The 15,737-nt window shown below is 49.3% G+C and overlaps 1 protein-coding gene across 1 annotated transcript in view; it reads left to right on the plus strand.

Moving 5' to 3' along the window:
• The first annotated feature begins 5,016 nt into the window (after positions 1-5,016).
• LOC139266717 (dynein axonemal heavy chain 6-like) overlaps positions 5,017-15,737 on the plus strand; it is a 580,613-nt gene continuing 569,892 nt past the window's right edge. The window contains exon 1 of the mRNA XM_070884303.1: positions 5,017-5,277. Coding sequence (XP_070740404.1) covers positions 5,275-5,277 — 3 coding nt within the window. The 5' untranslated portion in view covers positions 5,017-5,274. The remainder of the gene's footprint in view (positions 5,278-15,737) is intronic.

Raw genomic sequence — 15,737 nt, forward strand, 5'->3', positions numbered from 1 at the left:
AGTCACACACACCCCCACTGTCAGTTATAGTCACCCCCCCCCCCACTGTCAGTTATAGTCACACACCCCCCCCCCCCCCCACTGTTAGTTATAGTCACACACCCCCCCCCCCACTGTCAGTTATAGTCACACACCCCCCCCCCCACTGTTAGTTATAGTCACACACCCCCCCCCACTGCCAGTTATAGTCACACACCCCCCCCCCCCCACTGTCAGTTATAGTCACCCCCCCCCACTGTCAGTTATACTCACACACCCCCCCCCCCCCACTGTCAGTTATAGTCACACACACCCCCCCCCCACTGTCAGTTATAGTCACACCCCCCCCCCCCACTGTTAGTTATAGTCACCCCCCCCCCCCACTGTCAGTTATAGTCACCCCCCCCCCCACTGTCAGTTATAGTCACACCCCCCCCCCCACTGTCAGTTATAGTCACATACCCCCCCCCCCACTGTCAGTTATAGTCACCCCCCCCCCCACTGTCAGTTATAGTCACACCCCCCCCACTGTCAAGTTATAGTCACACCCCCCCCCCCACTGTCAGTTATAGTCACACCCCCCCCACTGTCAGTTATAGTCACACACCCCCCCCCCACTGTCAGTTATAGTCACACACCCCCCCCCCCACTGTCAGTTATAGTCACATACCCCCCCCCACTGTCAGTTATAGTCACACACCCCCCCCCCACTGTCAGTTATAGTCACACACCCCCCCCCCACTGTCAGTTATAGTCACATACCCCCCCCCCACCTGTCAGTTATAGTCACACACCCCCCCCCACTGTCGGTTATAGTCACATACCCCCCCCCCCCACTGTCAGTTATAGTCACACACCCCCCCCCCACTGTCAGTTATAGTCACACCCCCCCACTGTCAGTTATAGTCACATACCCCCCCCCCACTGTCAGTTATAGTCACACCCCCCCCACTGTCAGTTATAGTCACCCCCCCACTGTCAGTTTTAGCCACGCACCCCCCCCCCCACTGTCAGTTATAGTCACACCCCCCCCACTGTCAGTTATAGTCACACCCCCCCCCCCCCCACTGTCAGTTATAGTCACACCCCCCCCCCACTGTCAGTTATAGTCACCCCCCCACTGTCAGTTTTAGCCACGCACCCCCCCCACTGTCAGTTATAGTCACACACCCCCCCCACTGTCAGTTATAGTCACACCCCCCCACTGTCAGTTATAGTCACACCCCCCCCACTGTCAGTTATAGTCACACCCCCCCCACTGTCAGTTATAGTCACACCCCCCCCCCACTGTCAGTTATAGTCACACCCCCCCCCCACTGTCAGTTATAGTCACACACCACCCCCCCCACTGTCAGTTATAGTCACACCCCCCCCACTGTCAGTTATAGTCACACCCCCCCTCACTGTCAGTTATAGTCACACCCCCCCCCCCACTGTCAGTTATAGTCACACCCCCCCCCCCCACTGTCAGTTATAGTCACACCCCCCCCCCCCCACTGTCAGTTATAGTCACACCCCCCTCACTGTCAGTTATAGTCACACCCCCCCCCCACTGTCAGTTATAGTCACCCCCCCCCCACTGTCAGTTATAGTCACCCCCCCCCCCCCCACTGTCAGTTATAGTCACCCCCCCCCCCCCCCCACTGTCAGTTATAGTCACCCCCCCCCCCCCACTGTCAGTTATAGTCACACCCCCCCCCCCACTGTCAGTTATAGTCACACCCCCCCCCCCACTGTCAGTTATAGTCACACCCCCCCCCCCCCACTGTCAGTTATAGTCACACCCCCCCCCACTGCCAGTTATAGTCACCCTCCCCCCACTGTCAGTTATAGTCACACACCCCCCCCACTGTCAGTTATAGTCACACCCCCCCCCCCACTGTCAGTTATAGTCACACCCCCCCCCCCCACTGTCAGTTATAGTCACACACCCCCCCCACTGTCAGTTATAGTCACACACCCCCCCCACTGTCAGTTATAGTCACACACACCCCACTGTCAGTTATAGTCACACCCCCCCCACTGTCAGTTATAGTCACACCCCCCCCACTGTCAGTTATAGTCACACCCCCCCCACTGTCAGTTATAGTCACCCCCCCCCACTGTCAGTTATAGTCACACCCCCCCCCCACTGTCAGTTATAGTCACCCCCCCCCCCACTGTCAGTTATAGTCACCCCCCCCCCCCCACTGTCAGTTATAGTCACCCCCCCCCCCCCACTGTCAGTTATAGTCACCCCCCCCCCCCCACTGTCAGTTATAGTCACACCCCCCCCCCCACTGTCAGTTATAGTCACACCCCCCCCCCCACTGTCAGTTATAGTCACCCCCCCCCCCACTGTCAGTTATAGTCACACCCCCCCACTGTCAGTTATAGTCACACACCCCCCCCACTGTCAGTTATAGTCACCCCCCCCCCACTGTCAGTTATAGTCACACCCCCCCCCCCCCCACTGTCAGTTATAGTCACACCCCCCCCCACTGCCAGTTATAGTCACCCTCCCCCCCACTGTCAGTTATAGTCACACACCCCCCCCACTGTCAGTTATAGTCACACCCCCCCCCCCACTGTCAGTTATAGTCACACCCCCCCCCCCACTGTCAGTTATAGTCACACACCCCCCCCACTGTCAGTTATAGTCACACACCCCCCCCACTGTCAGTTATAGTCACACACACCCCCACTGTCAGTTATAGTCACACCCCCCCCACTGTCAGTTATAGTCACACCCCCCCCACTGTCAGTTATAGTCACACCCCCCCCACTGTCAGTTATAGTCACCCCCCCCCACTGTCAGTTATAGTCACACACCCCCCCCCACTGTCAGTTATAGTCACACCCCCCCCCACTGTCAGTTATAGTCACACACCCCCCCCCCCACTGTCAGTTATAGTCACACCCCCCCCACTGTCAGTTATAGTCACACCCCCCCTCACTGTCAGTTATAGTCACACCCCCCCCCCCCCACTGTCAGTTATAGTCACACACCCCTCCCCCACTGTCAGTTATAGTCACACCCCCCCCCACTGTCAGTTATAGTCACACCCCCCCCACTGTCAGTTATAGTCACACCCCCCCTCACTGTCAGTTATAGTCACACCCCCCCCCCCACTGTCAGTTATAGTCACACCCCCCCCCCCACTGTTAGTTATAGTCACACCCCCCCCCACTGTCAGTTATAGTCACCCCCCCCCCCACTGTCAGTTATAGTCACACACCCCCCCCCCCACTGTCAGTTATAGTCACATACCCCCCCCCACTGTCAGTTATAGTCACCCCCCCCCCCCACTGTCAGTTATAGTCACACCCCCCCCACTGTCAGTTATAGTCACACCCCCCCCCCCCACTGTCAGTTATAGTCATACCCCCCCCCCCCACTGTCAGTTATAGTCACACCCCCCCACTGTCAGTTATAGTCACACACCCCCCCCACTGTCAGTTATAGTCACCCCCCCCCCACTGTCAGTTATAGTCACACCCCCCCCACTGTCAGTTATAGTCACACCCCCCCCACTGTCAGTTATAGTCACACCCCCCCCACTGTCAGTTATAGTCACACCCCCCCCCCCCACTGTCAGTTATAGTCACACACCCCCCCCACTGTCAGTTATAGTCACACACCCCCCCCACTGTCAGTTATAGTCACACCCCCCCCCCCACTGTCAGTTATAGTCACACCCCCCCCCCCCACTGTCAGTTATAGTCACACCCCCCCCCCCACTGTCAGTTATAGTCACACCCCCCCCCCCCACTGTCAGTTATAGTCACACACCCCCCCCACTGTCAGTTATAGTCACACCCCCCCCCCCCACTGTCAGTTATAGTCACACCCCCCCCCCCACTGTCAGTTATAGTCACACACCCCCCCCACTGTCAGTTATAGTCACACCCCCCCCCCACTGTCAGTTATAGTCACACCCCCCCCCCCACTGTCAGTTATAGTCACACACCCCCCCCCACTGTCAGTTATAGTCACACCCCCCCCCCACTGTCAGTTATAGTCACACCCCCCCCCCCACTGTCAGTTATAGTCACACACACCCCCCCCACTGTCAGTTATAGTCACACACCCCCCCCCCACTGTCAGTTATAGTCACACACCCCCCCCCACTGTCAGTTATAGTCACACCCCCCCCACTGTCAGTTATAGTCACACACCCCCCCCCCACTGTCAGTTATAGTCACACCCCCCCACTGTCAGTTATAGTCACACCCCCCCCCCACTGTCAGTTATAGTCACACCCCCCCCCCACTGTCAGTTATAGTCACCCCCCCCCACTGTCAGTTATAGTCACACCCCTCCCCCACTGTCAGTTATAGTCACCCCCCCCCACTGTCAGTTATAGTCACACCCCCCCCACTGTCAGTTATAGTCACACCCCCCCCCCACTGTCAGTTATAGTCACCCCCCCACTGTCAGTTATAGTCACACACCCCCCCCCCACTGTCAGTTATAGTCACACCCCCCCACTGTCAGTTATAGTCACCCCCCCCCCCCACTGTCAGTTATAGTCACACCCCCCCCACTGTCAGTTATAGTCACCCCCCCCCCCCACTGTCAGTTATAGTCACACCCCCCCCACTGTCAGTTATAGTCACACCCCTCCCCCACTGTCAGTTATAGTCACACCCCCCCCCCACTGTCCGTTATAGTCACACCCCCCCCACTGTCAGTTATAGTCACACCCCCCCCCCTTCCCTCACTCACGGTCAGTTCCCGCTCTGTGTCACGTGCAGTTCCCGCTATGTCCCGCGCGCTCGGTTGCCAGGTGACGGGCCGACGCTCCCGCTCTAACCGCCGCTCCGCGGGGGGGCCGCGCGCTCGGTTGCCAGGTGACGGGCCGACGCTCCCGCTCTAACCGCCGCTCCGCGGGGGGGCCGCGCGCTCGGTTGCCAGGTGACGGGCCGACGCTCCCGCTCTAACCGCCGCTCCGCGGGGGGGCCGCGCGCTCGGTTGCCAGGTGACGGGCCGACGCTCCCGCTCTAACCGCCGCTCCGCGGGGGGGGGGGGGCGCGCGCTCGGTTGCCAGGTGACGGGCCGACGCTCCCGCGCGAGGGCGCCTCATTAACCCAATTTATTGTCGATTCATTTCCAACAAACAAAAAAGAAGCGGCTTCCGGCGGCGGTTCACCTGACACAAACCCGCCCGAGCAGCCGGAACCGTCGAGTTTTGCGGCGGGGGCGCCAGTTTACGGAGCCACCTGCGGCAGGTGTGGAGGGAGGGAGGAAAGCGGTGGGCGCCAGGACCGCAGCCCGGGGCCCGGCAGCTCCCTGAGACACGCCCCGGGGCCAGCATGGTAAGCGGGCAGTGCCGCCAGGCCGGGGAGGCCCCGACTCGGGGCAGGCTTGGGGTTGCCAACGCTCCAGGATTGGCCTGGAGTCTCCCGGTTAATCCGCAGTTCCCCCGCCGGGACAACAAACACTTGAAACAAACTTGTTTCTCACTTTCGTTTATTAGTTATCAAATATTAGAGATGTGTTGGAAAGAAATATTTTTCTAACCTGGCGGGATGTTGGAAGCCATGTGATTAAAACCTCCAGGAATGTGTCCAACCAGAGTTGGCAACCCCAACGTTTTCTCTTCCAATGGAATATTTAGCGTGTAAAGTGTGAAAAGTACCATTCCCATGCCCGATTTCTTACAGGTGGTTAGTATCTCTGCCTTTTTACATTAATTTTATTCCAATATGATAGATGCACTGAGTATGTTAAATCCGATTTAAAGAGTCTTCATTTAACTCCTCCATTCTTCCTCTTCGCAGAAAGAAAACATTTTTGTTTTTAAAGGGCCACTGTTGTTGTCACAGGAGGTGGAAGCAATACCTCGCTTTTCGTGGTGGTTGTTTCATACACAAGTCACCCTCAGGCTGAGAGCGAGTTGTCAATGAACGGGACAGTCTGCTTGTTGAGGTGTCCGTTGAAACCCTGGTGCACACACATGATGAGGGGGGGAAGTAGGTGAGCGCACCAGTTTTACATTGGGATCGAAATATTCCAGGATATTTAACTTTTTTTTTTAGAAGAGATAGGCAAAATGGAAAAAGTGGTGTAGCCCTGATAAAGGATGAGATAAAGACAGGAGAAAGAAAAGATCTTTGCTCCGAAAATCAAGAAGTCGAATCAGTTTGAGTCGAGCTAAGAAACAGCAAGGGGCAGAAACCATTGGTGGGAGTTGTGTATAGGCTCCCGAACAGTAGTTGTATTGTAGGGCAAAGTATTAATCAGGAAATTAGAGGCGCATGTAACAAGGGTAATACAGTAATCATGGGGGACTTAGAAACATAGAAATTTACAGCACAGAAGGAGGCCATTTTGGCCCATCGTGTCCACGCCAGCCGACAAAAAGCCGCACGGCCCTCAGTCAGCAGCCCTGAAGGTTACATATAAACCTATGAACAGCATGGATTTGTGAAAGGGAAATAAATCATACTTGACAAATCTTCTGGAATTTTTTGAGGATGTTTCCAGTAGAGTGGACAAGGGAGAACCAGTTGATGTGGTGTCCCACACAAGAGATTAATGTGCAAAGTTACAGCACATGGGATTGGGGGTAGTGTGCTGACGTGGATTGAGAACTGGTTGTCAGACAGGAATCAAAGAGTAGGAGTAAATGAGTACTTTTCAGAATGGCAGGCAGTGACTAGTGGGGTACCGCAAGGTTCTGTGCTGGGGCCCCAGCTGTTGACATTGTACATTAATGATTTAGACGAGGGGATTAAATGTAGTATCTCCAAATTTGCTGATGGTTGTGTGGCAGTGTGAGCTGCGAGGAGGCTGCTATGAGGCTGCAGAGTGACTTGGATAGGTTAGGTGAGTGGGCAAATGCATGGCAGATGAAGTATAATGTGGATAAATGTGAGGTTGTCCACTTTGGTGGTAAAAACAGAGAGACAGACTATTATCTGAATGGTGACAGATTAGGAAAAGGGGAGGTGCAACGAGAAATGGGTGTCATGGTACATCAGTCATTGAAGGTTGGTATGCAGGTACAGCAGGCGGTTAAGAAAGCAAATGGCATGTTGGCCTTCATAGTGAGGGGATTTGAGTACAGGGGCAGGGAGGTGTTACTACAGTTGTACAGGGCCTTGGTGAGGCCACACCTGGAGTATTGTGCACAGGTTTGGTCTCCTAACTTGAGGAAGGACATTCTTGCTATTGAGGGAGTGCAGCGAAGGTTCACCAGACTGATTCCCGGGATGGCGGGACTGACATATCAAGAAAGACTGCATCAACCGGGCTTGTATTCACTGGAGTTCAGAAGAATGAGAGGGGATCTCATAGTCTGACGGGTTTAGACAGGTTAGATGCAGGAAGAATGTTCCCAATGTTGGGGAAGTCAGAACCAGGAGTCACAGTCTAAGGATAAGGGGTAAGCCATTTAGGACCGAGATGAGGAGAAACTTCTTCACCCAGAGAGTGGTGAACCTGTGGAATTCTCTACCACAGAAAGTTGTTGAGGCCAATTCACTAAATATATTCAAAAAGGAGTTAGATGTAGTCCTTACTACTAGGGGGAATCAAGGGGTATGGCGAGAAAGCAGGAATGGGGTACTGAAGTTGCATGTTCAGCCATGAACTCATTGAATGGCGGTGCAGGCTCAAAGGGCCGAATGGCCTACTCCTGCACCTATTTTCTATGTTTCTATAGCGGAAAGGCAAAGAGCATCCGGCCCTACCAGTCTGCCCCACACAATTGTGACACCCCTTGCACTGAAACATTCTACAGTCCACCCCAACCGGAGCCATGTGATCACCTGGGAGAGGCAAAAACCAGATTAAAAACCCAAGCCAATTGGGAAAAACAATTCTGGGAAAATTCCTCTCTGACCCATCTAGGCGATCGAAACTAGTCCAGGAGATCACTCTGGCCGTATTCAATTCCCTACAGTGCTTACCATCGTATCTGCGCCAGCCAACAATAGGTTATCCAGTCTAATCCCAGTTACCAGCTCTCGGTCCGTAACCCTGCAGGTTCCAGGCAGTGAGTTCCAGACCACCACAACCCTCTGTGTGAAGAAGCCGCCCCTCAAATCCCCTCTGAACCTTCCACCAATCACCTTAAAACTATGCCCCCTCGTAATTGACCCCTCCACCAAGGAAAATAGGCCCTTGCTATCCATTATATCCAGGCCCCTCAAAATTTTGTACACCTCAATGTGGTCTCCTCTCAACCTACTCTGTTCTAATGAGAACAAACCCAATCTATCCTCATAGCTAAGATTCTCCATTCCAGGCAGCATCCTAGTAAATCTCCTCTGCAGAAAGATAGACAGGTTGACTGAATAGGCAAGAACGTGGCAAATGGGATACAATGTGGGGAAGTGTCCTCTTTGGTTGGAAAAACAAAAAAGGATATTTTTTGACTCGTGAGAGACTGGGAATTGTTTGCGTTCAGAGGGACCTGGGTGTCCTTGTACATGAATCACGGAAAATTAACATGCAGGTACATCAAGCAATTAGGAAATCAAATGGTATGTCAGCTAAAACATCAGCATCTTCCTGACAATGGAGGCAGCTCGAGCGTGGAGCAGTTGGAGGGAGATTTAAAGATCAACGTCTCTCTGACAACGGAGGTAGCTCGAGCCTGGAGCAGTTGGAGGGAGATTTAAACATCAGCGTCTCCCTGACAATGGAGGCAGCTTGAGCCTGGAGCAGCTGGAGGGAGATTTAAACATCAGCGCCTCAGTGATAACGGAGGCAGCTCAAGCCTGGACCTGTTGCAGGCTCAATCAAGAGGACAAAATGAGAAATAAAAAGTAATAAAATTATGACATCACAGGGATGGAGGTCAGTGGTTCTTCCACATTAATTGAATCACTGAACAGTGAATGAATCTTAAAGAAAGCTAATAACTGATTTAATTTGATTCAATTGCTGATTTTCTAATTTTAACTTAATTTATAATTATGATATTTAATTTTGTTGAATTATAATTCATCTTTATTATACTGATTTTACTATTGTATACTCTTGTATTATTTGCAATTAATTTGAATTTTTTTTTAGTTTTTTCGCCTGTATCTATCTGCGGCGCATTTTCGCTGCCGCTTTCGACCCGAGTCTTTAACCTCTTTTTACACTTCCTTCTCACACTTTTTCTCTCTTTCCCTCAATGATCAATATCTAATGTGTTGTAAAATTGTTGTGAAACGTCTTGGGACGTTTTACTACGTTAAAGGCGCTATATAAATAAAATATGTTATCATTTTGTTACAAAGGGATTATAAGAGTAAAGAAGTCTTACTACAATTATACAGGGCATTGATGAGGCCACACCTGGAGTACTGTGTACAGTACTCATCATCATCATAGGCGGTCCCTTGGAATCGAGGAAGACTTTCTTCCACTCTTAATGAGTCCTTAGGTGGCTGAACAGTCCAATACGAGAACCACAGTCCCTGTCACAGGTGGGACAGATAGTCGTTGAAGGAAAGGGGTGGGTGGAACAGGTTTGCTCTTTCCACTGCCAGCGCTTGATTTCTGCATGATCTTGGCGATGAGACTTGAGGTGCTCAGCGCCCTCTCGTATGCATTTCCTCCACTTAAGGCGGTCTTTGGCTAGGGACTCCCAGGTGTCAGTGGGTATGTTGCACTTTATCAGGGAAGCTTTGAGGGTGTCCTTGTAATGTTTCCTCTGCCCACCTTCGCTTGTTTGTCGTGAAGGAGTTCCGAGTCGAGCGCTTGCTTTAGGAGTCTTGTGTCTGGCATGCGGACAATGTGGCCTGCCCAGCGGAGCTGATCAAGTGTGGTCAGTGCTTCAATGCTGGGGATGTTGGCCTAGTCGAGGACGCTAATGTTGGTGCGTCTGTCCTCCCAGAGGATTTGTAGGATCTTACGGAGACATCGTTGGTGGTATTTCTCCAGCGACTTAAGGTGTCTAATGTACATGGTCCATGTCTCTGAGCCATAAAGGAGGGTGGGCATTACCATGAGTTTGGTGGCAGTTTTGAGGACCTGGTCTTCAAACACTCTTTTCCTCAGGCGCACTGGAGGCGGTGTTGAATCTCGTCGGCAATGTCTGCTCTTGTTGATAATCTCAAGGAACAAGGTGGAGTTTACACCACCTTCTGGAAAGGGTACAGTACTATGTTGATGATGATGGCTGTGTACAGTTCTGGTCTCCTTACCTAAGGAAAGACACACTTGCCTTCGAGGGAGTGCAAAGAAGGTTCACTCGACTGGTTCCTGGGATGAGGGCATTGCTCTATGAGGAGAGATTGAGTATACTAGGCCGCTATTTCTTGGAGTTCAGAAAAATGAGAGGTGATCTGATTGAAACATATAAAATTCTTCAGGGGCTTGACAGGGTTAATGCTGGGAAAATGTTTCTCCTGGCTGTGGAATCTAGAGCACGGGGTCACAGTCACAGAATAAAGGTTCGGCCATTTAGGACTGTGATGAAAAGAAATGTCTTCACTCAAAGGGGAGAGCTGTGGATGCTCAGTCGTTGTGTGTATTCAAGACAGAGGTAGATACATTTTTGGGAACAAAGTGAATTAAAGGATCTGGGAATAGTGCGGGCAGGTAGAAGATCAATCATGATCTTGTTGCATGACGCAGCAGGCTCGAAGGGCAAAATCGCCTACTCCAGCTCCTATTATGTTCTTATATTCTCATTTGGGTGATTATAGCACATTTACATTAAAATTTCAGTGATTGCTCATCCTTAGATGCCCTTGTTAAGGAGTTATTGATACAACTTGGTGATCTGCTAGGTAACCTTGGAGCGCAGCTAAGACTCAACCACGATGGTGTGAGTCTGGAGTCACATCTCAGCCCAGACTGGGTAAGGACAGCAACTTTCCTTCCTTGATGGACATGAATGAACCAGTTGGGTTTTTATGACCATCCAACAGCTTCATGGTCACTTTTGCTGATATCAACTACTTTTTTCCAGATTTTAAGAATTCCAATTCTCAAACTGCCCTGGTGAGATTTGAACTCACATTCTCTGGAATATTAGACCAGGTCTCTCGATTACTCATCCAGTAACATAACCACTATGCTACTGCGCCCCAGCTTTGCATTCTGCTGTGTGCAAAATGGATCAGATGGCCATTACTTTTTTATAAATAGATTTATGATCGTTTTTTTTCCTGTTTTGACGTTCAGTGTTGGTTACATTTGAAGTATTTAGGAATTACAGCTGGACAGCCCAATATTTGTAAGGTCCAAAATACAGAACTCCTGCTAAACTGAGAGTGACAGCACATATAAAGGTGATGATCTAAATACATTACATTTTCTTTCAGTCACTCCGTGCTCCTCATTGTTTCTTCCAGCTGGTTTGTTGCCCTTGCTGTTTTAGTCCAAGTGTGTCAGTCTGTGACAATAATATATTTTTTTGCCCAGTGGCAACCTGTCATTCAGATACACGATACTATTTCGTGAGATGCGAGAGATTGACTGTTTAAAGCAGCGATTCATCTTAACCTTATTGGCTCTGTTCTTAATATAGTCTGTTATTCTACTGCATTGAATGAAATTCAATTTCACTGCAGTTCAGATCCTGCAAAGCTTGTAATTTGATTGCAGAACCTTGTCTTTGCTGCTGCCTTATCATATCGGAAAAAGAGGAGGGCATTCAGCCCCTCGAGCCTGTTGCGCCATATAATTAGATCATGGCTGATCTGTACCTCAACTCCATTTACCCGCCTTGGCTTCGTATCTCGGTCTTGAAAACTCAAATTGACCCCCAGCATCCATAGCCTTTTGGGGGAGAGAGTTCCAGTTTTCCACTGCCCTTGGTGCTTCCTGATTTTACTCCGAGATTACTTGGCTCTGATTTGAAGATTATACTCCTGTATTCTGGACTCCCCCACTGGAGGAAATGGTTTCTCTATCTACCCTATCAAATCCATTTATCATTTAAACACCTCAATTAGATCACCCCTCAACCTTCTAAACTCCAGGGAATACAAACCTAGACTATGCAACTTGTCCTCATAATTTAATCCTTAAAGCCTCTACCTTTCTGGTGAATCTGCACTGCAACCCCTCCAAGGCCAGGATATGTTTCCTGAGGTACGGTGCCCAGAGCTGAACACTACACCTGTCGCAAAGCAGGAGGAAATTGAATCAAAGCATTTTTATTAAATAAAAACAGAAAATGCTGGAGATACTCAGCGGGTCAGGCAGCATCTGTGGAGAGAGAAACTGAGTCAACATTTCAGGTCGCTGACCTTTCATCAGAACTGGAAAAAGTTAGAGATGTAACAGATTTTAAGCAAGTACAGAGGCAGGAAAAGGGGGAGGGGAGGAAAGAACAAAAGGGAAGGTCTGTGACAGGGTATAAGGCAGGAGAGATTAAATGACAAAAGGGATGATGCTGCAAGGCAAAGGAGATGGTAATGGGACAAGTAAAGAAACAAAATATGGGTCTAGAGGAGGTGTAAATAGGAATATCAATCATCAGCAACAGCTGCCGCCATAAAAATGGGCATAGAGTTTATGATCTGAGATTGTTGAACTCCATGTTGAGTCCAGAAGGCTGTAAAGTACCTAATAGAATGATGAAGTGATATTCCTTGAGCTTACGTTGAGCTTCAGTGTAGGAGGCTGAGGACAGAAAGGGAGTGGGGCAGAGAATTAAAGTAACAGAGGACTGGACGCTCAGGATCACGCTTGCAAACTGAACGGAGGTGTACTGCAAAGCGTTCACCCAATTTTATTGGATAACTCCCCTGCTCTTAGAAATAGTGCCATCTTTTATATCTTGCATCCACTTGAGAGGGCAGACGAGACCTTGGTTTAACGTCGCCTCCGAAAGATGGCACCTCCAACAGTGCAGCACTTCTGCAGTGTCAGCCTAGATTTTTGTGCAGAATATCTCCTTATGTGGCTCGGTGTCGACGTTTTTTTGATAACGCTCCTGTGAAGCGCCTTGGGATGTTTTACTACATTAAAGGTGCTATATAAATACAAGTTGTTGTTGTTGCATTGCATCGCCAAATCTCCTCTTGCTTTAAGACATCGCAAAACTCAGGCTGGGTTGCCTGAGTCCTCAGATCAAGATGGCATGTACATATCTGCTAGAAATGGCACATTTAGAATTACTACGTCGTGTGAGTGACTGTTATGGTAAGCTGCCATGTTTCCTACATTATAACAGTGACTACACTTCTAAATTACTTAATTGGCTGTAAAACGCTTTGGGATGCCCTGAGGTCATGAAAGGTGCTATATAAATGCAGGTCCTTATTTTACATGCTGCTACTCTTGTGTTGAAATAAAGACTGATCGCATTGTCCACTAATCTAACTGATTCTTCCCACCCCCAGTCTTTCATTTTTTCGAGAATCTTCAAGCGTTGAAGTCACTACTTCCTGATTTAAATCATCATCTGGTTTATTCTTTCAAACCTTGGTGGTGACCTGCACTACAGGTTTGGTCTTTCATCTCGGTTTCCTAATTAGAACTAAATAAGTATGCCTGCTGTGGCTGTTCAAAAGGCTGGTGTGTGCCTGGCAGGTTTGCAGGTGTAATAGAACTACTTTATACTTTGACCTTCAGAAAGCATTTGATGTTGCAGCCCTGAACACACACAGCTCCGTGCTGTTGTGAAAGACCTGGTTCTTATTGTTTGGGATTAACAGGTCGTTATGACAGCAAGTGGGTGGTTCTAAGAACTTCGGAACAATTAGATCATGGATGATCTATACCTCAACTTCGTTTGCTCGCCTTGGTTCAGTAACCCTAAATAACAAAATCTCGGCTTTGAAATTTTCAAATGATCCCCAGACCCTATAATGTTTTGGGGAGAGTGTTCCAGATTTCCACTACCCATCGTGTGCTTCCTGACATCACCCCTCAGCGGCCTCGCTCGAATTTTAAGCTTATGCTCCCTTGTTCTCCACCAGAGGAAATAGTTTCTCTCTATCTACCCTATCAACTTATTTAATCTTCCGAAACACTTCAATTAGATCACCCCTTAATCTTCAAGTGAATTCAAGCCGAGTCTATGCAACCTGTCCTCATAATGTAATCCTTTTAGTCCCGGTATCAATCTGCACTGCATCCCCTCCAAGGTCAATTTATCCTTCCTGATCTATTCAATATATACTCTGACCAGTACTTTGTCTTGCATGTCCTTGCTTGTCTGTTGTGCTAAGTGTTTGCAGTGGGATATTGCTTGTGATACTTATAATAATGAAATGTAGTTAATAATTGGGGCAGATGGCCAGTGGCAGAGCTAGGTTTGGTCGCTGGGGGGGGGGGGGTTTTGGGGATCGAATTTGAGATTTGGCCGGCTTGGCAGGAAGGAGACCGAGCTGGGTACTGGGGAATGCCGATGGATCTAGTCCAGTGGCAAAGCCAGGAACCGCACAGACTTGCAGCCCGAACCTGGAAGCCAAAGACAGGTGACAGAGGTTCCTGGCAACAAAATGCAGGCGATCCTCCAAAACCCTGTTAGCCAACCTTTCAAAATGATTTTTTGGGGGGTTGGTGGTTGGGGGGGGGGGGGGATGGTTGGGGGAAGGGTCATGATTTCCCCCCCCCCACCCCCGGGCCGATCTGTCAGGTCTCACTGGCAATGCTGCGTGTGACACAGGCAATTAAAGTGACAGTTCTCACACATTTTATTTTCAGTGATGTGAGTAATTACACCAGGAACTCTGAGAATGTCATCGGGGACACTTAGATAATTGACATTAATATGCCCCAGATCATTTCCTCATATTATTCACCAGGTCAAACAAAAACTCATTGTGATATATTATCTCTGAATTATTTGAAAGGATAATTCTAACAGGAGGTATTTTTGCAATGGCTGCAGTGTAACCGGTGCGATACGGTGCACGTATCTATTTCATTATTTAAAAAGCAATGCCACGGAGACAAAACTTAAAAAAAAAATCCAATGTGTTATATTATTTCGAGCTCTCGGTCAAAGAGAAATGTGATTCCTATTACTATATTTCTGTGGATGTAATGGGCACGTTGACTTGTGAGATTAGAGAATGGAATACCCACCATATGGCATGTGGCTAAAGTCCAGTGCTTTGCTGCTATATGTGTCAGAACCGTTCACTTTTATCCAGCATGTACTGCAGAACAAGTTGGAAGCTAGAGGTGGAGAAGGGGTCATGTACAAGATGAGAACTAGAATTTTAAATAAATCTCTTGTTTTCTGAGGCTTCCCAATATACAGTTGTATACAACCAAGAGGACAATTTTTCTTTGTTACTTTTTTGAATGAATGTTGTGCTCTGTGAGGGGAGAAATAGGCACCCAGTGTCGGCATCAAGTCCCTGGGATATGGGAGATGCTGGTGAGGACTCATTTATTACTCATCCCTTGTTGCCCTGAGAAGGTGACTGAGCATCCTCAGTCAAGGCCACTCTGAAAGCATTCAGAGTTAATCACCTACAGTGGACTAGAGTCATTGGGCAGGGCTGGTGTGTTCCTTTCCCTGAAGGACATCAGTGAACCAGTTATTATCCAAAGCTGGCAGCTTTTATGGCCATTCCTTTGGTGCAAGCTCACAAATGACCATATTTCTGTGGCTCTAATGGACACGTTGACTTGTGAGAGCTGAGATTACAGGGAATGGAATACACATTAATACACTTGCAGACTGGGCATATAATTGGCAAATGAAGTTCAACACATAAGTGTGAGGTATTACATTTTGGTAGGAAGAATAGGGAGGTCACATCACTTGGGGCGTGCTAGTCTAGGTGGGGTAGAGGAACAAAGGAATCTCTGAGTACAACTACATAAATTGCTATAAAGTAGTGACAGAGGTTAGCAAGTC

This window comes from Pristiophorus japonicus, chromosome 7 (assembly GCF_044704955.1).
Source record: "Pristiophorus japonicus isolate sPriJap1 chromosome 7, sPriJap1.hap1, whole genome shotgun sequence".
Lineage (NCBI taxonomy): Eukaryota > Metazoa > Chordata > Chondrichthyes > Pristiophoridae > Pristiophorus > Pristiophorus japonicus.